This window comes from Stereum hirsutum (assembly GCF_000264905.1).
Source record: "Stereum hirsutum FP-91666 SS1 unplaced genomic scaffold STEHIscaffold_2, whole genome shotgun sequence".
Lineage (NCBI taxonomy): Eukaryota > Fungi > Basidiomycota > Agaricomycetes > Russulales > Stereaceae > Stereum > Stereum hirsutum.
Window position 1 is genome coordinate 626,103 of NW_006763132.1, and position 21,326 is coordinate 647,428.

Here is a 21,326-nt window from a genome sequence, read left to right on the forward strand (position 1 = left end):
TATATGTGACAAGAAAGTTTGATTAAAAGGCTCTAGACTAGAAGGTAGGCCGATTAAAGTGCTCTAAGCTATAGAGAGTGCGAAAAAGGGAGAGTCTGAGGACTCTCCGGCTTCAGGCTTCAGGCTTCAGCGGCGAGCAAGAACGAGAGCAGGCGCGAAAAGAGTTGTCACGCCGCTCTCGCTCTCGCGCATCCATAGACCACCCTCTGTCACGACGCTCGTTCCTCGCAACGTCACAGAGTCACATTTAGTTGCCTCGAGGCATGAATTCATCTTGACAGTCATTGGAGTCCAATCGTATCGGCGTTCTCGTTTGTGGCATTATATACTCTAATTCGGGTCTCCTTCTCCACTTGACACTTTGAAGATCAAGGCCGAATCAATCAGTCAGTTCCGAACAGCCCATTTGACGCGTTGCGTGACTTCGTTCTGACCATCACCATGCTCGGCCGTTCAGTGGACGACGTATCGACAGGCTCGGATTCTGACTACTCAAAGTGCGTCCTAATTTATGTTTTGTTGATTTGAACCGAGCTCTAATACAGTTTTATTGCAGCTCGGTACGTTTAGATTGATGACCACTTCATGTAACGTGCTCAGACCGATTGTGGCCCATCATTCGTCCAGTGGATCTCCTGGTTCCTTTCCTCCAAGGGGAACGAATACTTTTGTGAAGTCGAAGAAGACTACATCCTCGATCGCTTCAACCTCACAGGCCTGAACACCGAAGTCCAAAACTACTCCCAAGCCCTCGACCTCATCACCGACAACCTCGACGAAGACTTCCAGGATGACCTCCGCTCGGGGCTCGACATCCAGGCCCGCCTCCTCTACGGCCTCATCCACGCACGCTGGATCCTCACCGCCCGCGGCCTCCAAAAGATGCTCGACAAGTTCAAACGCGCAGACTTCGGCCGCTGTCCGCGCGTGCTCTGTCACTCTCAGCCACTCCTCCCCCTCGGGTTGACGGACACGCCGTACGAGAGCAGCGTCAAGCTTTATTGCGGCCGCTGCGAGGATATTTATAGTCCGAAGAGCTCGAGGCATGGGAGTATCGACGGGGCGTACTTTGGCACGAGCTTTCCCCATCTTTTGTTCTTGGTGTATCCGGGACTCATCCCAGGGAAGGGAGGGCCGGGGGTCGGAGGAGGTGTGGGTGGCGTTCCGGGAGGAGGGGTCAGTGGTGCGAGTGGATCGGCGGCTGGAAATACGAGGGCAGGTAGTACAGCATCGGGTGCAGGTTCGTCGGCGGCGGCAGCGTATGGCGGCGAGGGCATGGGCATGGGTGTCGATTCAGCGGCGAGGAGACGGGTGAGGGAGGAGATCCAGGAGGGCTCGGGAGATGGTATCGGTAGTACGGCTGGTGATGCTGTATCGACGGCGGCGGCGGCGTTGAGGGCGGATAGATATCGTCCGAGGATCTTTGGCTTCCAGGTGAACGAAATCGCGAAGTTGCAGCGATGGCAAGAGGCTGTTAGAGATAGGTGAGTCCTCTCGTTTCATGTCTCCGTGATCTGCTGCCGCGATATTGCACAACTTTCTATTTGCTTCTGGGAATTGGTATCAACAACGTGCTAGCAGTCCCTGTTACCGTGGATGTCGTGCTGATACTTTCCTTGTGTTCTACAGACAGGTATCCCGACTCGAGGAGTACGAGAACACATAGACGAGATACCCTCGTTGACCGTATATAAACCTTCGTTTCTTTCAATGGCGGCACTTTCTCTCGTGCTTTTGGACGTTGCCCTACCTATATTCTCCTCTCTCCTCACTCTTCTCTCTCTTGCTTCTGTGTTCTATTTGTATCGGGCGTCTGTCCTATCTGCTGGACGTCGAAATATTGTTGTGGTTCTAAGCGAGGGTGGTGGTTGTTACTTATACTTGATTGAGCGAGAATGTATGTGCGCTTCCTATCGTCCTTTTCAGCTCCTTCCACTCTTATTTCCCTCTCTTGGAGTTACGGTGGCGCAGAGGTCATTTCGAGTTTTTCCCTTATTTGTAGGGCCGCCGTAAAAACTCGCAGGACCCAAAATATAACCTGGTATCAAATTCACAAGCAGCCTGCAGAGATACACGAACGAGGAGTGCTTGAAGCTTAAGTATACTGTCGAAGTAATATCCTCTCTGGTATATACGACCACATATCCAAGCACCTATTATTCCTTAACGGCATCAACTGGGATGGGGCATCCGACGACCTCAGCAAGCGTCTCATTCCCATACGCACAACTGATATTTATGTCGCGGTAAAAGACAATTCAGAGCCGCTGATTCCTGATGTCCCCGCGAATACGGTCTGTCGTGTCATAGTGTCAGATAATATAAAACCCATCGAGGTCAACGAAGTGTGGCGAGTAAGTATGGAGGGAGGGAAGGGTACGTACGGGCGACAGGAGGAACGTCCCGTCTGGACTAATGTCCACGACCGTACATCCTCGCACCGTCGAGTCATCCTTGATCGGCTCTGCCATGTCGAATAACTTTATGGTCGCACCGCAGGAGATGTCCGCCTATCATTGCAAGCCCCAGGGTACCAGCATCGACGCCGCGTCAATAAAATTTGTCCGGCAGAGCTTGGTGAGCGAGGAAGAGGAGGAGAGTTGACTGACCGCTGGGATGGCGCAGTATAACCCGAACTCGAGAGCACCGTAGGTGAAGGTGTATTGGACGGTCGCGAGATCGGGATTCGTGGTGCAATATGTCTGCATGCCACAACCCAGTTGTTCTCAGTCAGCTTTGCTGTAATTGTTGACTGGAAGAGACGGTGGGTCGGAAAAGGGTGGTCCGAGGGGAACTTACAGAGGATGATTCGGTCAAGTTGAACTCCGACGCATTGGCGATGATGTTGAATTGAGCGGAGGCGTGCTACTGATGAGCCGTCAGGGCCACAGTGGCGAGAAGTATGCTTGCGAACGGGGATCTCATGATAAGTATTGTGAAGAACTGGCAAGTGCCTGGGAAGGAGTAGGACAAGGAGGGTTGATTTTATAGAGCTTGGGACCGACCCGGCGTAGAGAGACCGCACGGAAGCGAAGACTCCCCTGAGAGACTCTGGATGAGTAGACCTGACTTGTCTTGAGCACGAGAATCAGCATGAGCACGAGGTAAACTGAGGAGGCATCGCGGGGAGGTAGTGGTCGATTATAACAGTATCTCAGGCCCATTACGGCTGAGAACCTGGATTCATTGGGTAGACCATCGCCCTGGTCAGGCGTGAGTATATTAAATTTATATGATTCGGAAGATGACCACAGTGGGTGCGTACTAGGCTTCGTAGGGAAGAAACGTGGAGGCATTGTGGGTTTACATCGGGTACGGCCAGCCAGGAGCTATTAGAGAGACCACAAAAATGACTCTGGGAAGAGTTTCTCACTCATCTCATAGTCGGGCAAGTAGAGCGATACTACGTTGGCGCTTGCTATCCACTGCCAGAAAACCTGAGCTGAGATGGTGTGGCTACTCAGACTCCGGAGTCTAGACCGATGCAGAACATAGTATGTTGAAAAACACATGTAGACGCGTCGCACACGCTGAACCTCTTGAGCCAATACTTTCTGAGCGGCTTGTAAGTCCATTCAGTCCAGTATAATAGCAGTCTGCCCAAGCTGGAATAAATTTCCTCGAGAAGAGAGGTATTCGGGAGGAGTCGGAAGGGCCGAGCTGAGCTAGCGCCGAGGCAGAGTTACTTATAGGATCTTATCAGACAAAGATATTTGTGCGGGGATCCTTTTATCTAATCAGATGACCAGGATTCCTCAGCTTTCCCCTCACTCGCCAAACCATCCCCCTCCGCCTCCTCCACCACCACCACCACCACCGCTTCGGCTTCCGACTGTAACTATTCTTCGCTCTCGTCGGCCCTCACAGCTACTTTCTCTTGATTCTCTTTGTGATCAACTAGCTTTCTGGATATCCACCGCTATGTCGACTGCACCATCCAACTTTCATGAGATCAGCTCGCCAGAGCAATTTCAGGAGATTCTCTCCGCCGATCTCAGTCGAATTTCGTTGCTCAACTTCTGGGCACCATGGGCGGAGCCATGTACGCAGATGAACGAGGTTGTGTTGGAGCTGGCGAGGAAGTATCCTCAGTTGTTGGTGCTGCAGGTTGAGGCAGAGTCACAGGCCGATATCTCGGAGAGTTTTGAGATAGAGGCCGTTCCATCGTTTATTATATTGAGGGTGGGTTTCTTCGATTCTTGGGGAGCTATTATCTCACCCAGTGACCTTCTATAAATCCTCCTTTTAATCACAGGGTCACACCCTCCTTGGCCGTATATCCGGCGCCGACGCCGCCACGCTCACATCCACCATCGCCACACACCTCCGTCCCGCCTCTGTCCCTCTCTCCAACACAAATCAATCGCCGGCCGCAGCATCTTACTCGCCAGAAAAAGTTGAATCTCAAGAAGAGCTTCACGCCCGCCTGACGGGTCTCATGAACCAGAGCAAGATCGTCCTGTTCATGAAGGGAAACCCAGAGGTACCGAGGTGTGGTTTCTCGAGAAAGGTTGTGGGAATCCTGCGGGATCAGGGTGTGCAGTATTCGAGTTTCGATATCTTGAGCGATGAGAGCGTCAGGTCCGGTGAGTGAATTTTCATGTCTTTCCGATGCCCGATGTAAGTGTGTGTGGCGAAGTTTGCTGATTCATGTGACGATGACGCGATGTGGCGTAATGCAGGCTTGAAGGAACTCAACAACTGGCCGACGTTCCCGCAGCTTATCATCAACGGCGAGTTCGTCGGAGGTCTCGACATTGTGCAGGAGATGGTCGAGAACGGAGAGCTGAAGGAGATGTTGTCGCAGTGAGCGCTGGGCTCGTTTAGGCCGCCGTTTTTCTTGATATTCGAGATAGATGTTTTGTTTCTGAGGTATGCGCTGGGGTTCGATTTCATGTACTAGCCAGTGTGTTTTCTGCTCTTTGATTATCGTTATTTCGCTGTCTCGCTCCACCTGAGACGTGACCCTTCGCAGACACTTCAAGTCTTCCACTCATCGCGTGAATTATTTGTACATTCTGAGATCCCTCGAGACCGTCACCTCCTCTGACTCGCCCTCTCCCTCACCATTGCCCCTCTTCTTAGTTCTCTCGACCTGAAACTTCAAATAATAACCTGAAATCTCATACCCTTCCGGACCCGCAATCGCAACAGCCTCAAGTCGTGGACATTTTCTAGCCATCCTCTCCACAAAGACGCTTAATGCCTCCCTCGCATCTTCCAGTTCGTCGCTACAGAAATAGTCCTCGTACTCCCCTCCGTCTTCCTCTCCATAATCATCGTAGGAGGGGCCGAAGCGCACGGGGAGAGAGGGTGCTGTATCACAGAGGGGGAAGGTGGAGTAGCCGAAAGAGATCAGGTGGGAGAGGTTACGGGTAGAGCTGAGGATGGTGTCCCAGAGAACGGACTGTGAGGGTGTAGAAGTCTTATAAGCAAGGGTGCACGCGTTAGTAAGAGGAGAGAAGTAGAGACCAACCTGAGTTACATTCGTACTCTCATCGGCCACCTCCCGTTCCCGCTCAATATAGAGGTCTTCACATGGAGGTAAATTTTCCAGAATAAATGGCAAGACTCTCCCTGTGTCCTGCAGAATCGTGAAGCTGATGCTCTTCAGAATCCACCCCGGATCACCGCTGATGTCCGTTGACTCCGTCGCTTCATGGCCACGGACCGTCGCAGCCAAATTGTTGAATGAGTGAGATGATTGAGAATGCCCGCGTTTTGAAAGCTTGACCGAAAAGACATAAAATCCTCTCTCCATGCCATTACCCATCTTCACTGACTTTCTATACAGCTCCCTAAGACACGGGATACTACCCAATGCAAGCTCATGCTTCAAACCATACCCGTCAAGATGAATGGCCTTCAAACTTGGATGACGATCGAAGAATCCGCCACATCCACTCGCGAATGTATCATCTACGTCGCGGACAGTGAGTTCGCTGATCGAACCGAATGTAAGATCGATCCAGGCGGAGGATGTGAAGTATTCGACTTGCAGTGCGTACACGTGTGGGCCTGGCAGCGAGGACTCGGGCGAACGTTGACAAAGAGCGTTCAGAACGCCGCCTGGGAAAGGAGGAAGTCCTCTGTCGAGCTTCAGTCCCTGAACGTGAATTCTCCCGAACGACGTCCTCGCGCAGAAGTCGATAGGTAGATCGTTCAGTTGGCGAAAGTTCTCGAGCGTGACGCGGTCGAGAGTGGGATGGTTATTTATTGCGTTGACGACGGATTCTTGCAGTGACACGTCTGTGTTTTGGATGTCTAATGTAAGGAGATTTGGAGTGCAGGCGAGGATGGAGCAAAGGAGATGGTCGAGGAGGGTATAGGACTCTGTGGAGAGACGATACATGGAATTTGGTAAGACTCGGACGTAGCGGTCGAATGAGTTCTTCCAGCTGAAGTCCGCCGAGCGGTGGGTATCGCGGATAAGTATATGTCTAATAAGTAAACATTGATAGCATCAGTATATATGTACATTGCAGCAATAAGGTTGAATTCTACTTTATAAGCGCGAGCACTTTGTCGTCCTTGAGGACCGAGTTCGTGAGGAGCGCACATCGCGACTCTAGCTCTTCTCGTTCGAGATTTATAACCACAGTCTCGTACAGGCTAGAGTAGTAGACGCTCCGAAACCGTTTGTTTGTCGCGCAAAGACTTCGAAGGGAAGGATCGAGCTGGACGAGGGGTTCTTGCGGTGGGCCATTAAGTGTGAAAAAGGAGAATGGGGGAAGATGGCCCTGGATGGCCAGCAGGGTTTCGTTCGGGAGTGAAAGCATAGACATTTTTATGGTGAGTTGGAAACAAAATAGAGCCTTGGGTCATGAACGGGAGCGAGTACTAGATACGAAGTAGACAGGTGGGATTTATATCCGCAGGACGCGTACGGCTAACGAACGCCGATGTTGTCTCATTCGAGTCAATGAGACTGGTGTGCGAGAATCGCCTCTCAGATTGCAAGCATGTGCGAAATTAGTTTAAAGCGTGCAGAGAATCCTAGCGACGAGAGGCACCATCTACCTTGAAAAGACTGGCGAAATCATACACTGGTGGCGTCCGAGTCCGAGTCAGAGCACCACTAAAGCCACCGTATTGACTCGGCCGTTTACGGCGCCACCGGTACGGTATTTGAACTTACGTAACGTTTGATTGTTCACCGTGCCAATGGCGCCCATTTGAGTTCAAGTTCTATGCTTCCACCACCACCGAGATGTGCGACGTCTGGACGACATCTGAACTAGCACTAGAGAGTACACGTCTTACTTGGGCGCTGTAAGTAACTGCGGACTGGGCGATTCACCCACTTAATCTGGCTTACCTAAAGGTCTCACCCTTGCCAAGGGTGAGACCATCACGAAGTCCCTCCCTGCGCTCCTATCTAACTCTTGACTTCAGACCATCATCATGGCAGAACCAGAACCTGATGGAAATGAAGGACTGCCTGAGCGTGGCTCTCGATTCATCACCCAGAGAGAGATAGATCCTCGTCTACTTGAGACCCTTCTCGCTCAAGCACAGTCTAAATTTCCAGAAAAGTTGGACGCCATTGTGCGAAAGTATGGAGCTTTCGAGTACGAAACTTCCGACGACGGTCTGGTAAGTTTTACTCGGACCTTCCTCAAATATATTCCTGATACTCATCACATCTTGCAGGAGGTACTGGATATCGTTCCCCCTACGGATTATATCGAACATAATGACCATCAGGAGATGGAACGTTGGGCGTCCGGCGACGTGGGTGCGCTGAATTTCTTCGTACATTCTGAGTTTCCGCCTTTGATCATGACGACGTTTCACGAATTGCAGGCATTGACCGCGCAAGGTTCCCATTGTCCAGCGACGCCCTACTTCGTATCGCCGAAGGTCAACTGGCGAGCGTGCAAACAGAGTGGGACCAGATGCGCAATGACCCCGAGTATCTCGTCAATCTCATAACAGACTACGCATCTTTTTGCGTGGAGGCCACAATTCCGGACCAGCGCTCGGGAGAGACATATTCTCCAGAACAACTCCTCCGGAGCGCCAATTTCGTCTCCCACCGGTTCCGCTACTCCGTCCATAACCATCTGTTGATCGTCGGGACGTGGTCTCTCATCGTGACTTATCTACGGGACGTGCAGAAGTTGGATAACGAAGTGGGTCGCTTTGGAGATCGCACGAGACGCGGGTTCATCATGAGTCAAGTACGTCTCGATTCCTGCGTTGATAATATAGAGTAGATCGGCATCTCACGCGGACTTCCTCATACGCTCTGCAGGTGAAACAGCTCTTGGACCAACACCAAGATACATTATTCAAGATATTTCGCACTTCCGTCTTAGCGGATGTTCCCTCCATCCGCAAGAATGTCAAACGAGAGACCGTATGTCTACCACGATGTTTATTGCCCCGTTTGCACCATGTGTTTCTAATATCCTCGATTGACAGAACCACGCTGGGTTTGCTGGGGCCCAAATAATACATGAAGCCATTCCTGAAGAGGCCAAGATCCTTCTTCCTCAGGAGTCACTACACGGCGCGCTCTACAGGATGCAACTTATGGCTGAGTTGAGACGAAACAAGTTCCACGTTATGCACGATATCACGACCAACCTCAATTCAGCGACAGCAGAGGAGAAGGCTATATTCACGCCTCGTATGATGGATGCGTGGCTAGACCTCGCCGAATTATCCGTCAGTGTCTAAGCATATCTATATCTCTTCAACTCCAAAATTAACATTGGTTACATTGGTTAGGATTTGATCGTGATGCTCGGCGAAGATGGCGAAGACTGGGAGCGTACACCGCACGATCCAAGATATCTGGCCCATGCTCGTGGAGCTCAGCTATCACAGAAGATCTTCGAGGATGCGACGATTGAGAAGCACGTCAAGTCCATCGAGTCCCTTCGTTCTGAAGCGAAAGTCAAGAAGATATGGGAGGAAATTGACAAGATTTCCAAGAAGCGCAACAAAACTACCATTGAAAAAGTATTCGTTCTCTTTTCACAGCATAATCCGGGTTTTTGACACGCACGCTACAGGTGGTAGCATTTACAGACATGAAGCCCTCGTGGACGCACAGACCATTAGCTCTGCCGTCTGCAGCAGCTTCGCCAACCTCTTCGACTCCCCTTCAACTGCCGCCCGTACCTGAAGGAGCAACGGCTGTGGATGGGCAAGAGGATGACTCTCGTGCCGAAGGATCTTCTGGGCAATCCTCAACGCTGCCGCCGGTAGACGACAACTATGCACCCCCGAGGCCGTACACGGACCAACAGCACATCCGTAGCAACGACTCCGAGCTACCCACGATGACGAGTTCTATCAAGAAGTCCAAGGTCAAGACTAGGGGAACAACGCAGCCGACCTCACAACCGACAGCTGCAGTGCGTGCTCAAATCGACGACACATCTAGCAAACCTCTATACCATGTGAAGAAGAAGGTATACGAGACTCTTGAGCAGCTCCTTGTCCGAACAGAGCGCACGATGGTTTGGGACGAGCTGGAATATGTGAGTTTCTACCTTCCTCTCGAATACGAATTGTGGAGTACGATCTCAAAGTGTTGCTGCGCGTAGGCTCTCATTGCTCTCGGATTTTCTAAAGTGCCTAATTGTGGATCTGAGAGAAAGTTCGGGGCACCATGTCAGTTTCTAGACATTTCAATCAGTGAATAACCAGTTGACCTCCTTTGACATACAACAGCCGGTCGTGATCGTCCCTTTTGCATACATCAGTGCGCCACGCCCCCCGCGTTGTGATCTCACTTCCCCTTAAATTGACTTTATATTTGATTTCTTTTAGACCTCATCGACCCGGGAATTCTTCGGAAGAGATGCCGAGGCGTAAAGTGATGCGCCTTGGGAAGCAATTGAAGACATTGTATGGTTGGGACATAAGCTTCTTCGAGATTCAAAGGGATAGAGACTGAGCTGAAGGCACTAATTATGGGTACTGTAGGTACACAACTCTGGTCCGATTTCTACTGACGCTAATCGTCGTACTTTGTAGGGTTTTGTACTATCGCCCGATGGATTCGTTAGTATCACTGTACAAATACTGTAACAAGCTCGTCGGAATTTCCTTCAGTCGAAAGTGTGGCGTATGCCGTCCCGGCGCCGGGCGTGTGGCACTTGTCAGCTTATGTAACCATTTTTGACCTTGTTCGTCAAAACGACACCGACACATTCAACGACGACACCACGGACGTGTTTCTCCACACCTCGCCGCTGGGGCCATCCAGGATCTCTTTTACTGCATATTCTCTTCAGTTATAATTATGAACCAGGCTCGTATTCGATCAGGCCCTATTCCGGTGGGCAGCGACTCGGACGCGACCCAGTCAGAAAGAAAAGGCAAATTCCGTGACATGAGCACACTAGATCCTCGCTACCTCGAGCTCCTTGCTGCCCAAGCGCGGGCCAAATTTTCGGACAAGATTGACGCTATTGGTAAGAAATATGGTGCATACGAATACATAGTCTCGGACGACCAGTTGGTTAGGACGCGTTCTCCCTTGACTTTTCGTTGTCTGACCAAAAGAGTTCATCTTTCCAGGAAGTACTAGATATCGTTGCCCCAGAAGGTTACACCGAATACCGCGACCGGAAGGAGATGGACCGTTGGGCATCGGGGGATGTCGGTTAGTATATTCCCTTGGGGCCATGACTGCGTTAGTGTTGACATAGCCCCTGTGGCCCAATTTTTCGTTCTCCGCAGGTATCGGCCGTGCCGCATCTGCGCTGTCTAGTAGCGCATTACTTCGCATCGTCGAAGGCCAACTCGCCAATGCGAAGGCGGAGTGGGGGCAGATGCGAAATGATCCCCAGTATCTTGTCAACGTCATCAGGCAGACCGCACATAATTGTGTGGAAGCCCTGATTCCGGACAGACGTACTGGAGAAATCTTGGACCCCGAACAACTATTAAAGACACCGCATTTTGTCTCCAGCAAGCTACGATACGCTGCCCACAATCTCTTGCTCACTGTGGGAGACTGGTCCTTGATCGTGAATGTTCTTCGAGATATCGAAAAGCTTGACGAGAAAGTCGGTCGGTTTGGAGACCGTGGGAAACGGGGCTTCTTCATGGCACAAGTACGTTGTTCTTCTACTGCGCTATCCATAGCTCAGCACTCATTTTCCTTGCAGGTCAGACAAATTTTGGATACCCACCAACAGTCGCTTTTCAAAGACTTTTATCTGGCCGCTGTGACCGATGTACCGTTCATCCGCAAGAACGTCACGCGTGATATTGTAAGTCGGTTCGGTCACTACATTTGACTGGACAGGTCGGCCTAATTTATGCGCAGAATCATCCTGGATATGGTGGGGCAAAGCTCTCGCACGCAAACGATCCCGATACCGCCAGTCTCTACGTTATGCAGCCCTCCTTGCGCGGTGCATTATTCAGGATGCAGTTCATGGATAATATAGGGAAGAGTAGCACAGAAGTTGTCAGGGAGATCGCCCATTATATGAAGTCATCAACTGAACAAGAGAAAGAGATCTTCACGCCCCGCATGAACGATGCCTGGTTTGATCTGGTCAAGCTATGTGTAAGCATGGAGTTCGTCGTGCTCTGTCTCCAGGAAGCTGATCGGGCTATACAAATGCAGGACCTCATCGCCATGCTCGGCGAGGAAGGCGTTGATTTCCTTTCTATACCTCATGACGTCAGGTACATCAAACACGCCAAAGGTTGCGAGTTGTCGACAAATATATTCGCAGATGCCACCATCGAGAAGCACGTCAAGTCCATCGACTCGCTCAATTCGGCGGTCAAGATGAAGAAAATCTGGGACGAGATCGACAAGATCTCGATGAAACGGAATAAGACGCCCATCGAGAAGGTAAGCCAGAATTTCATGCTCGATCTGATGCTACAGTGTTGATCCAAGTGGTGGCTAGGTTGTAGCATTTACAGAAATGAAACCCTCTTGGACTCATCGACCGCTTCCTCCCGCGCTTCCCGCACCCTCTCCATGTCCTCCCGCTGCTGAAGAAAAACCAGACGTGAAAATCGAAGCTGATGCTCACGAAGTACGTGTGGAGGAGCCAGTGGCCCAACCTTCTGAGCCTTACCCAAAAGTGGACGATACTTATGTTCCACCACGACCGTATACGGACCAACAACATATTTCCAGTACAGAGACTTCGACGCAACCATCCACGAACCTCTCTAAAACCCACAAAGTCAAAACGAAAGGAAAGGCAAAACCAACCCCAACGGCACAGCCGACAAGTGCAAATAAGTTATCGACGGACAATAGCTCGGCCACTCCCCTGTATATAGTGAAAGGGAAGGTTTACGAGACCCTGAAGCAACTGCTCGTCCACGCAAATCGGCCCATGGATTGGAGCGAGCTCGAATACGTGAGTTCAGCTTAAATTGACGGTGCCATATCCTAAGTTGTTCCTTGCCCCAGGCTATCACTTCATTGGGGTTTTCTAAGGTTCCGAACTCTGGATCATCGAGAGCATTCCTACCTCCTTGTATGCACCAATCTACTTTTAATAGTATGAACTTGAATCGTCCTGACATTGCATTTTCCTCGCCTCCAGCGGAAAATGATCGTGTTCTATACGTGCATCAGTGAGTCGTTATCCCAGATATCTCTTCATAAAAGTACGTACGAATCATTTGACGCCATCTTAGACCTCACCAACCGGGAAACGCGTCGGAAGAGATGTCTAAGGTGAAAGTGACAAGGATTGGCAAGCAGTTGAAGGGTATGTATGGTTGGAGTATGGCGTTCTTCGAAGTCAAAGAGTGAGATTGGTCAACGCATATGCATTTGGTCATGACTTCGACATTATATTCTGTATCGTTATTACCTGTAAAACTACTTTTGTATTGATATCCCAGAGATGTGCTGAAATGTGGCAGTTGGTGTGGCCGTTCGCCGACGCTGCCGGCGTCGGGGCCGAAGCCCACGTGTTTGACGCGGTCACGTTTTGGTCATGGAGTCAATATTAATGTGTGGCTCTTTACTTTGTGGCGCCTACCTCTTTGCTCTTGACCTCCACCGTCACCCGGACACAACGTGATTCTCCGATTCTGAACTTCATCCCATCTTGGATTTGTGCCCTGCAGCTTGTATAATACGATATCGATACTCTCCTGTACCTGCAACTTCGCGACTGGTTCAGAGAATACCGCTGCCTTACTGGTGTCTCCCCAAGGCACTCTTCATTTGAAACAATGTCTTCCTATGACGACTGGAACAAGCTAGAAGAGGAAGAGGAGGATGAACTTCAAGACAACGCGAGTGTTTATTTTCTAGAGTATGTATACGTCAGTCTGTATTGATAGCCTCATTTCTCAGCCCTATGAAACGAAACGCGACGTCATTCTCTTCTGCATTGACTGTTCAGAATCCATGCTCGAGCCCTACGAGGACCCTCAATACGAAGACCAGCAGACGTGTCACCTATTAACTGCCCTTGAAGTTGCCGTAGAAATCCAGAAGAAGAAGGTCATAGTTGGCCCAAGTGATTCAGTCGGGATCATGTTCTATAACACGGTAAACGCGACACGCATGGTGTAATTTGCTTTACAGGCTGAAGCGCCTCTCTTCCTCTTAGACGCGGCGGAATGATACGGGTCAAAGTACAGATATCAAGAAGGGTACCTTTGTGTACCAACCGATCGAAAGCATTGGCGCAGAACGTGTCTTGAAACTAACAAGACTCATCGCAGGTATTCCCCGCCTGACACTTCTTCGTTGGTGCTCTCTGACGCTGTCTACACTATAGATGCGCGAGAGGACCCTGAACTTTTGCGGAAGGAGTATCCTCCCATGACCAGTGATCACGTAGCCATAGGCGACGTTTTCACTAGTTGCAATTGGGTTCTCCGCGACGGGTAAACAGGTCTAGCATGTCACTTTCTCCTGGATGTTGCTAATAGTTGCATAGTGCGCCCAAGACCGCGTCAAAGCGTATATTCGTTATCACAAACAACGACGATCCACATCCAGGCGTTGGTGCCGAGAAACTGGTTGTGTCCGCACGAACAACACTAATCGTCAGTCTCCGGGTTCATGTTTTCTTTTTAAAGCCAGTTGCTCATTGTGAACAGGATCTGGTTCAAGCTGGCATCATGGTAGAACCCTTCTTCATCAGCGATGAAGACACGCCGTTCAATCCCACAAAGTTCTGGGCTGTGAGTATAATCATTCACCTGTTCTCAACGTCAGTTCTTGTGCTCAATCTTGGGCTCTTTCAAGAACGTTCTCCTATCCGATCTCGATTCTCCTTCATCATCCAGTTCCAACCCATCGATACTCCCAGAATCCATTTCTATCACCCGCATAGACGACCTCCTTGAACAAATGCGTTTCCACGAAGTCCCGAAACGCGCACTCTTCAGCATCCCGTTCCAGCTCGCAGACGGTTTCACCATCGGGATCAAAGGATACGGGCTCGTCACAGAGCAGAGGAAGGGTGCGTATAGGTATTTTGTTGATTTGGGAGATAGGATGGAGGTTGTTGAGCCGAAGACGCTTTATGTCGATAATGTGAGTTTTGCCCCCCCTCGTATTTTGCGTTCCATAGTTCGCGCGGTATTAACCTCGATGTTGCGACGGTTGAAGGAAAGCCAACGTCCGACTGACAAGAAGGAACAACTGTATGGGATGACGCTAGGAGTGTCTGCGGATGATGATGGAACCCATCCCGGCACCAGAGTTGTTCCTCCAAATACTCGTGTGCGTCCATATACCAGCTTCACCTCTCGTTTCTGCCGGCGCAAGCTGACACCTTGAGCGTATCCAGGTCTTTTATACAGCCGAGGAGATCAAGAAGTTTCGAAGTTTAGGCCTCGAGCCCAGTATCAAACTCCTAGGCTTCAAAGACAAAGATCAACTTCTCTTCGAGGACAATATCAAGCATTCATACTTCATCTATCCCGACGAAATGGTATGTCGACGTTTCTGACTCCGTCCATCCATGAAGGAGCTGAAATGTAGAGAGAAGGCGTACACAGGGAGTAAACGGACGGTCAGTGCGCTGATCAAGTCGATGGCTAAGAAGGACAAGATCGGATTGGTGTTGGCGCTGTTCCGAAGAGGTTCTTCGCCGATATTTTGTGCTATGCTCGCGCAGGTTCGTCTTCCTTCTCCAGACCAGCGTAAGACACAAACTGAGACTCCATTTGGCGCTGTAGAAAGAAAAGATTGAAGCAGGAGGGTGGAGAGAACCAGGTGGTTTCCATCTAATTCCATTACCATTCGCGGACGACATTCGAGCAGCTCCTATTGAGGAGGGGTTCATCGGTACATTTAATTTAACCATTGACACTGGACGAGGTGCTGATACTGAGATACTAGCACCGAAGGAACTATCCAGACTCGCAGAAACCTTCGTCTTAAAGTGTTCACTCAAAGACAAAAAGGGATATTCTCCGGACACATACCCAAATCCAGGTTCGTCGTTTCATGGCAGCAAACTCCCCACAAGCTTACCGTATCGTAATCACCGACTAACTTCTCCGTTGTCCCATGCTGTAGCCCTGCAATTCCACCACGAACAGCTCCAAGCGACCGCATTCCGTGAGGAATATGACCCCGAGACGTTCGTGGATCTCACACTCCCAAAATATGAGATGTTCCGCAAGGTATGCGTTGCCTCTCCATGATCTATGTCATCCGGCCCACTCATGCTGAGGTTTCGGTTTCGCCATTGCAGAGAGCTGCGCAACCGATACGTGAATGGAAAGAAGCACTGGAGCAGGACGAGTCTGCTAACGCAACAGTCATCACGACGGGATCAAAACGGAAAGCTGCGGCTGTGAGTATCCAGTACCCGCCCGCCCACTCACCCGCCAAAGTCTTCTCGTGCCTCGTATGTAAGAACACTGTTTGCTGACAGAGTTTCGTGTTCATGTGTAGGTTGTCGGGCCTGTGGATGAGAACGAGATCAGGAAGGAATGGGAAGCGGGGCGGTTGGAGAAGTTGAAGGTGGACCAGATGAAGGTTCGTGTCGTTCTACGTATTTGTCTTTTCTCTTCGTGGAGGGTGCTGATGGACGATTGAATGTCGATGTGCTATACCGCAGGAGTTCCTCAGGGCAAAGGGTCTTCCCGTCTCAGGAAAGAAAGCAGACTTGATGAGTCGGATCTCGGAGTGGTTGGACTCCCATTGAGCTTCTGCCAGCTACACCCGCTGCAACGAGTCGAGCTGAATGCAAGTCAAGGAATGTCCAGTGATGCCGTGGCAGGACTGCCAGATTATTTCATCGGTGTAAAGTAATACGTACTACTATAAGCTTAGGTGGGTATATGATTTGTAGCAGTGGTGTCCGAGTCAATTCGATCTCTACATCCCAGTCCAATTTAGTCCATATACATCGTCCGGAGGCGGTAGCATGTCCGAGCGTAAAACGAGAGGGGGGAGTAAACAAAACATACAGGCAATCAGGCAATCAATCGCAGAAAAGACAGGTTCGATATCGACAGTCCATGATCAGGCTTCAGTGTTCAAATTCAAAGCTCAATGAGGTCAATGTTCGAAGTCGAGCGGATTTTCGGAAAGGATGGTCCAAAGCGGGATCGCACAAGCGAGCGCCGTGAATATCGAGACAAGAAGGACAGTGACCGCCACGCCTGTCGGGTAGACGCAGAACAGGAATACGGCCAGGGATGCAGCGAGGAAGAGAACGGAGAGGCCTAGCAACTAACCCACCATTACGCATCGTGAGCATACTTTCCATAGGATGTGAATGAAAGACTACTGAGGCTCTTACCCGAGCGGAGACTTCAGCAGCCTTTTGTCCTCCCCTCGCGTGTTGTTTCCCCCTCTGCATACTCGGTGTGACCGTCAATGTGGATCTCAGACTCGTCCTCGGGTCATCCACCTTGACTTCCTCCAAGCTTCCGTGCTGGTTTTGTCCTTGCATCCTCGTCGAACCTCTTCCCTTCCTCTTCCTCGAAAACGCACCGAACCAGCGCGCCACGGTCCTCGTTACGCCAGAATGAGAATCATGATAGCCAGCTGATATAGCCAGTCCTGCGACAGAGATCAATGCGGCGCCGAGAGATATCATCATGGCGCTCCACATGAGGGTTATGCAGGCTTGTGCGGAGGCGGGGCGGGAGTGGGGTGTGGTGGAGGGGGAAGGGTAGGCTGAAGAGAGTTCGGCTTGGATAATGGAGAAGGTGGAGATGATTACTGAGGTGAGGAGGGGTGCCTACGCATGGAACGGAAAATAAGAAAGTCGTGAGTCTGAGATATCTTCGGTCTTGGAGCAACCTACCACATCGCGATGTATTCGGAAGCAAGCCGAACAAGGATATATGATGGGAGAAAGGACAGCGGAATTGAGACTAGAAGAAACGTACACCAATAGCAAGCGCCGACAAAGCCAATCCCGGTTGTTCTGGTGTGTCCTGTCCATTTATCCGACGAGTTTTGGCGGGCACCGGAGGGGTAGGAGGATAGCTCGTAGTAGCCATCGTCTCTATAACATGTAACCTCTCCTGCGCCGTATCGACGCTCCTGCCTCTATGCCCAAACCCTCTACGGGTCCCTTCTACCGTCCTCCGTCTCCCGCTCCCATTTCCATTCGAGCCCTGCCCGACCTCCAATGGTACATGATTTTGCACCGGAAAGTCGCGTTCAAGAGACATAGAAGTCGTCCTCTGCGACTCTACGTCCGCGTCCGCTGGGAAACGAGCAGCAGGGACATTAACACCGTCATTTGGAGTTGAAGGAACGAAATGGAACGTCGGGGTGATGCTGTCGCGTTCGAGTCCTGGTGCGTCGAGCTCGAGCTCGTAAGTTTCCGGATGAGAATGCGAAGGTGAGTGAGATGGCTGTTGGTTCATTATGATGGTGGTCGCCCCGACAGAAAATAAGCGAATGGAGCCAGAACCTCTCGGAAAGAAAGTGAAGAAAGCAGGTCGAAGGTGCAAGAAAAAAAGGGGGTGGAGGAAGGGGAAGGATGGCCCATGATACGTACGCGGTGTATATGTTCGGTCCTCGGATAATCAACAGGAGAAAGCGATGCAGCACGCTACATGATGAAACGCGCTCCACTTTTGCAGGGCTCGGACGTTGTGCCTTGACAGAATTCGTAAATTATGTTCGCGTGGAAATTCGAAGCGAGGGGTCGCGCTGAGCGACGATGTGGCCCACAACGTCCTCTCATGGGCATACCGACGTGGCAGTCTCTCTATGCAAAGCTGAAGAATCAGAAAAGTAATAACGGATAAACAAAGAGTCAACAAACCACGAAAATATCTGTTCCGCAGGTAATAAACACGGCGAACTAGACGTGGTGGCGGTAGAAGAGAAGGAAAGCGCACGGTGCCACCGGCCAAATCTGGCTACACCGTTCTCACGACCCCTGTTTGGGACGAAGTCACAAAGCGGGCACGCCTTCCTCTAGCTCTCTCTAGCTTCCTCTTCTCCGTCCACATCGTCTTCGACGGCGACGACGTGCCTAGCACGTTTCAGGTATTTTCATCCGTGATTTATTGTGTACTATGTATACGATCAACTCATCCGAACTCTCAGGCTTCGTCTGACTATCCTTTGGGAGAGCCTACAACTCCGTGGTCAACACCTGAAGTGTACCGTCCTCGGTAGGCTTGTCTTTTGATCCATACACGTAGCAATCTTACAGAAAGAGAAAATCTATGTTTTAACCAATGAATAGCCAGGTAAATTGTCTCATTTTCACCCGAGATACCCAAGTTCCTATCTGGTCCCCCTTCATTCATCTCACGGCTCTTACTCGGTGAGCAGCGTTTTGTCTTTTAACCATATGTTTCTGGTGAAAATACCAATACTTACATGTGTACTCTTCCAAGACATATCCTCTGTTTCTGCATCTGCTTGAATATCTGCTCGAAGTTTCCCTTGAGTCCATATCTATCGGAACCCTTCATTTCTCTCGACTCTTGTTCTTGTTACTTGGTTCATCATCTCTATTACGACAATACCCACCATGGCTCTTGCGATATCTCCACCCAGCCTCTCGCACTCCCGCTCCCTCCCACCAATCCCGACGACCCCGACTTCACCCATGCCCACCACCCCCCTCACCCCTTCATCCGGTTCGAAACCCATCAAGCCCAACCCACACCCATACGCCATCAAGACCACCTCCACAGGCGTCCTCTCTCGTTCCAACTCCTCCGGACACAACGCCCAAGCCGCCTACTTCTACACTCCTCCCAGACCTTCGACTCCACTTTCTTCTTCCCCCACGCGCAGTCGTGGACGAGCGGACAGCCAGGGCAGTGCGACGCGGAATTCGGAGTATAGAGGTCATCGATATTCAACGAGTTTGATCAGTGCGGCGGAGTATGAGGTTAACGGGAAGTCAGCGAGGAGCGGTAGTGAGAGTAGTACGAGCGACCGATCTCTCCCCGGTTCTCCTTCGATTTCGCGCAGCGCTTCCGACGACGGTCCTACCCCTCCTAGCAAACCACGCGTCAATATCAACATCAAACCCATACGAGCCGAAACGCTCCCTCCCATCCCCGCTTCTCAATCTCCCACACCCTCTCCGTCTCGCTCAGTCTTTCTTTCTCCCGATACGAGCCGCACGTCTGCCTTTGGGGGTCATAGCATGGACATGGAGGACTTACAGTCTAACCCAAAGTTATGGACTCCGACGCAGTTGAGTGCGTATTTGATTACTGCGCTGAGAGTCAGATCGAGCGCGGGAACTGGGACTGGGACTGGGTATGTGGAGACGGCGTCGTTACCTATGCCTGTGGCGAAGGATATCGCTGCATGGGTGAAAGCGACGAGGATCACTGGCCGGGTGTTCTTAAGATGGGAAGAGGAAGATCTCGAGGGGTACGTGTTTCTCTCTGGTCATCATTCATATACTCACTATTCGTCTCACCGACCTTCTACTCGTACATAGACTAGGACTGAACCTCCTCTGGCGCAACGCACTCCTTAACGCTTCCCGCAACCTTCGTCAGAACGTACTCAAGGGCCGAATCTGGGGACCTTCCTCACCTCTCTCTCCTCCTTCGCCCACCGCCTCTCCCTCTCCCTCTCCCTCGCCAGCCAGTCGTTTCCACAATGGTGATCCCTCCGTCACAGCCGACGACGAGGAAGGCGAGGGAGATGGATCCGGACGGTTTAATTTCTCGAGCAGCGCGCTCTACGCCTCAGCTTCCTCTTCCAGCTCGCTCGATCTCCCCGGGTCACTTTCCGATCCTAACATCCATATTCCGGACTTAAGATTCAATACCTCTACCTCTTCCTCCTCTGCGTCTTCGTCCTTGAAACGCGGTGGGAGAATCCCGAGATCGAAGTTCAAAGGTCGGCCGTCGGCGGGTATAGGAGAGAAAGATGGGCGGGTGAAGGGGATGGTGGATAAGTGGGAGGTTAAGAGTAGTGGGAGTGTTAGTGGGAGCGAGAATGAGGGGGATACGATGGGTGGCGGGTGGGTCGCGACGAGGAAGAAGAGTGGGAGGAAGAGTCTGGGTAGACAGCAAGAGAGGGATGGGTGTGAGAGTGGGGTCAGTGCAAGTGAGAGTGAAGGTGAAGGTGAAGGTGAAGGCGAGGGAGACGCGATCGTTGGCCATAGTTTCGACGAAATAGTGGTCAACGGCGCTGGGCTCGATATGCCGCACCACGAAGACGAAGATCAAGATCAAGCTCAGGACGGACGAGCGCTTGTGAAGGATAATGACGGAGATGATGACGATGATGCTTTCTTCGGACATGACCGTCACGTCGTATCGATCTCTCACTCGACCTTCAAACCTCAAACCATCCCCGCCTTCCACGACCAAGACAATTCAGTATCCGCCTCTGGCCCCATGAACCACGACGGAGAAGAACCCTCCATCGAAGACCTGCTCGCCTCCGAATCCCAGTCACCTACGAACTTCGCCTCGTCCGCTCGTTCGTGGGGCGCGAGAGCTTGGGAGGATATGGAGATCGGGGAGACTGTGAAGCGGGTTTCTTCTGTTTCTCCTAATAAGGAGACGCCTGTTCTCGCTCCCGATGCAAATGACGACGTCGGTGGCGAGGGAGGAGGAGGAGGAGGACAAGGAACGGAGTGGGTTACGATGCGGAAGGTGGTACCGAGCGTCGGACGTGCGGGAGGAGCTGATTTTGACTTTGACTTGGGTAGCGTGACAGGTAACGGAGGAGGCAAGGCGATTGGAAAAGGTAGTATGAAGGGCAGTATGAGTAAGAAGATGAGGATCGGGAAGGGGACGGGGAGTATAAGGGTGAAGGACAAAGGAGAGAGGAAGGGTATTGATGGGTTGTTCGATCCGGGACCACCGTTATCCGCCGAGATTCCTGATGAAGCGGAGGAGAGCCAGATTGAAGAGCCCGAGGCAAATGCTGCCACTGTCGCCCCAGA

General features: G+C 51.2%; 7 protein-coding genes across 7 annotated transcripts; 5 read left to right on the forward strand and 2 right to left on the reverse strand.

The window, feature by feature from the left end:
• Positions 1–286: 286 nt before the first annotated feature.
• Positions 287–2,281, forward strand: STEHIDRAFT_90583 (uncharacterized protein). Its single transcript, XM_007299464.1, has 4 exons — positions 287–386; positions 458–501; positions 628–1,484; positions 1,630–2,281. Coding segments are annotated over exons 1-4 (939 nt in total). The 5' UTR covers positions 287–385; the 3' UTR covers positions 1,667–2,281.
• On the reverse strand, positions 2,237–3,296 carry STEHIDRAFT_152437 (uncharacterized protein; the record flags this gene model as incomplete). Its single annotated transcript, XM_007299587.1, has 5 exons — positions 2,237–2,296; positions 2,385–2,510; positions 2,610–2,702; positions 2,800–2,865; positions 3,006–3,296. The coding sequence occupies 5 exons, from the start codon at positions 3,294–3,296 to the stop codon at positions 2,237–2,239; spliced, it is 636 nt and encodes a 211-aa protein (XP_007299649.1).
• Positions 3,297–3,806: 510 nt separating this feature from the next.
• STEHIDRAFT_90584 (glutaredoxin) lies at positions 3,807–7,035 on the forward strand. The gene is made up of 5 exons (XM_007299466.1): positions 3,807–4,182; positions 4,256–4,586; positions 4,683–5,407; positions 5,477–6,440; positions 6,505–7,035. Exons 1-3 carry the CDS (start codon positions 3,922–3,924, stop codon positions 4,808–4,810), a joined length of 720 nt encoding a protein of 239 aa, XP_007299528.1. The 5' UTR covers positions 3,807–3,921; the 3' UTR covers positions 4,811–5,407; positions 5,477–6,440; positions 6,505–7,035.
• Positions 7,036–7,404: 369 nt separating this feature from the next.
• On the forward strand, positions 7,405–9,913 carry STEHIDRAFT_152440 (uncharacterized protein; the record flags this gene model as incomplete). The annotated part of the gene is made up of 10 exons (XM_007299588.1): positions 7,405–7,596; positions 7,654–7,738; positions 7,807–8,183; positions 8,258–8,362; positions 8,428–8,673; positions 8,737–8,970; positions 9,024–9,494; positions 9,561–9,627; positions 9,688–9,718; positions 9,787–9,913. The coding sequence occupies 10 exons, from the start codon at positions 7,405–7,407 to the stop codon at positions 9,911–9,913; spliced, it is 1,935 nt and encodes a 644-aa protein (XP_007299650.1).
• A 348-nt stretch (positions 9,914–10,261) lies between these two features.
• STEHIDRAFT_152441 (uncharacterized protein) lies at positions 10,262–12,757 on the forward strand (the record flags this gene model as incomplete). The annotated part of the gene is made up of 10 exons (XM_007299589.1): positions 10,262–10,480; positions 10,540–10,624; positions 10,702–11,078; positions 11,133–11,237; positions 11,294–11,539; positions 11,600–11,833; positions 11,892–12,356; positions 12,410–12,476; positions 12,546–12,576; positions 12,640–12,757. 10 exons carry the CDS (start codon positions 10,262–10,264, stop codon positions 12,755–12,757), a joined length of 1,947 nt encoding a protein of 648 aa, XP_007299651.1.
• A 428-nt stretch (positions 12,758–13,185) lies between these two features.
• STEHIDRAFT_90588 (Ku DNA-binding complex Ku70 subunit) lies at positions 13,186–16,285 on the forward strand (the record flags this gene model as incomplete). Its single annotated transcript, XM_007299470.1, has 16 exons — positions 13,186–13,254; positions 13,310–13,507; positions 13,569–13,683; positions 13,740–13,848; positions 13,902–14,010; positions 14,065–14,148; positions 14,213–14,503; positions 14,579–14,692; positions 14,760–14,903; positions 14,961–15,089; positions 15,151–15,259; positions 15,314–15,409; positions 15,494–15,600; positions 15,672–15,773; positions 15,875–15,958; positions 16,041–16,285. The coding sequence occupies 16 exons, from the start codon at positions 13,186–13,188 to the stop codon at positions 16,125–16,127; spliced, it is 1,947 nt and encodes a 648-aa protein (XP_007299532.1). The 3' UTR covers positions 16,128–16,285.
• STEHIDRAFT_144307 (uncharacterized protein) lies at positions 16,264–17,841 on the reverse strand. The gene is made up of 3 exons (XM_007299590.1): positions 17,323–17,841; positions 16,728–17,171; positions 16,264–16,657 (listed from the first exon to the last, which is right to left on the reverse strand). The coding sequence occupies exons 1-3, from the start codon at positions 17,806–17,808 to the stop codon at positions 16,484–16,486; spliced, it is 1,104 nt and encodes a 367-aa protein (XP_007299652.1). The 5' UTR covers positions 17,809–17,841; the 3' UTR covers positions 16,264–16,483.
• Between the last annotated feature and the right edge of the window lie 3,485 nt (positions 17,842–21,326).

Bases quoted from the DNA above. Each gene is read 5' to 3' on its own strand.
- STEHIDRAFT_90583 (XM_007299464.1), top strand. The intron at 502-627 runs GTCCTAATTTAT...TCATTCGTCCAG, and splicing joins ATTCTGACTACTCAAAGTGC to TGGATCTCCTGGTTCCTTTC. The intron at 1,485-1,629 runs GTGAGTCCTCTC...TGTGTTCTACAG, and splicing joins CAAGAGGCTGTTAGAGATAG to ACAGGTATCCCGACTCGAGG.
- STEHIDRAFT_90584 (XM_007299466.1), top strand. From the start codon at position 3,922: ATGTCGACTGCACCATCCAACTTTCATGAGATCAGCTCGCCAGAGCAA. The intron at 4,183-4,255 runs GTGGGTTTCTTC...TTTTAATCACAG, and splicing joins CATCGTTTATTATATTGAGG to GGTCACACCCTCCTTGGCCG. The intron at 4,587-4,682 runs GTGAGTGAATTT...GGCGTAATGCAG, and splicing joins CGATGAGAGCGTCAGGTCCG to GCTTGAAGGAACTCAACAAC.
- STEHIDRAFT_144307 (XM_007299590.1), bottom strand. From the start codon at position 17,808: ATGAACCAACAGCCATCTCACTCACCTTCGCATTCTCATCCGGAAACT. The intron at 17,172-17,322 runs GTACGTTTCTTC...TTCCATGCGTAG, and splicing joins TGTCGGCGCTTGCTATTGGT to GCACCCCTCCTCACCTCAGT. The intron at 16,658-16,727 runs GTAAGAGCCTCA...ATGGTGGGTTAG, and splicing joins CTGCTGAAGTCTCCGCTCGG to TTGCTAGGCCTCTCCGTTCT.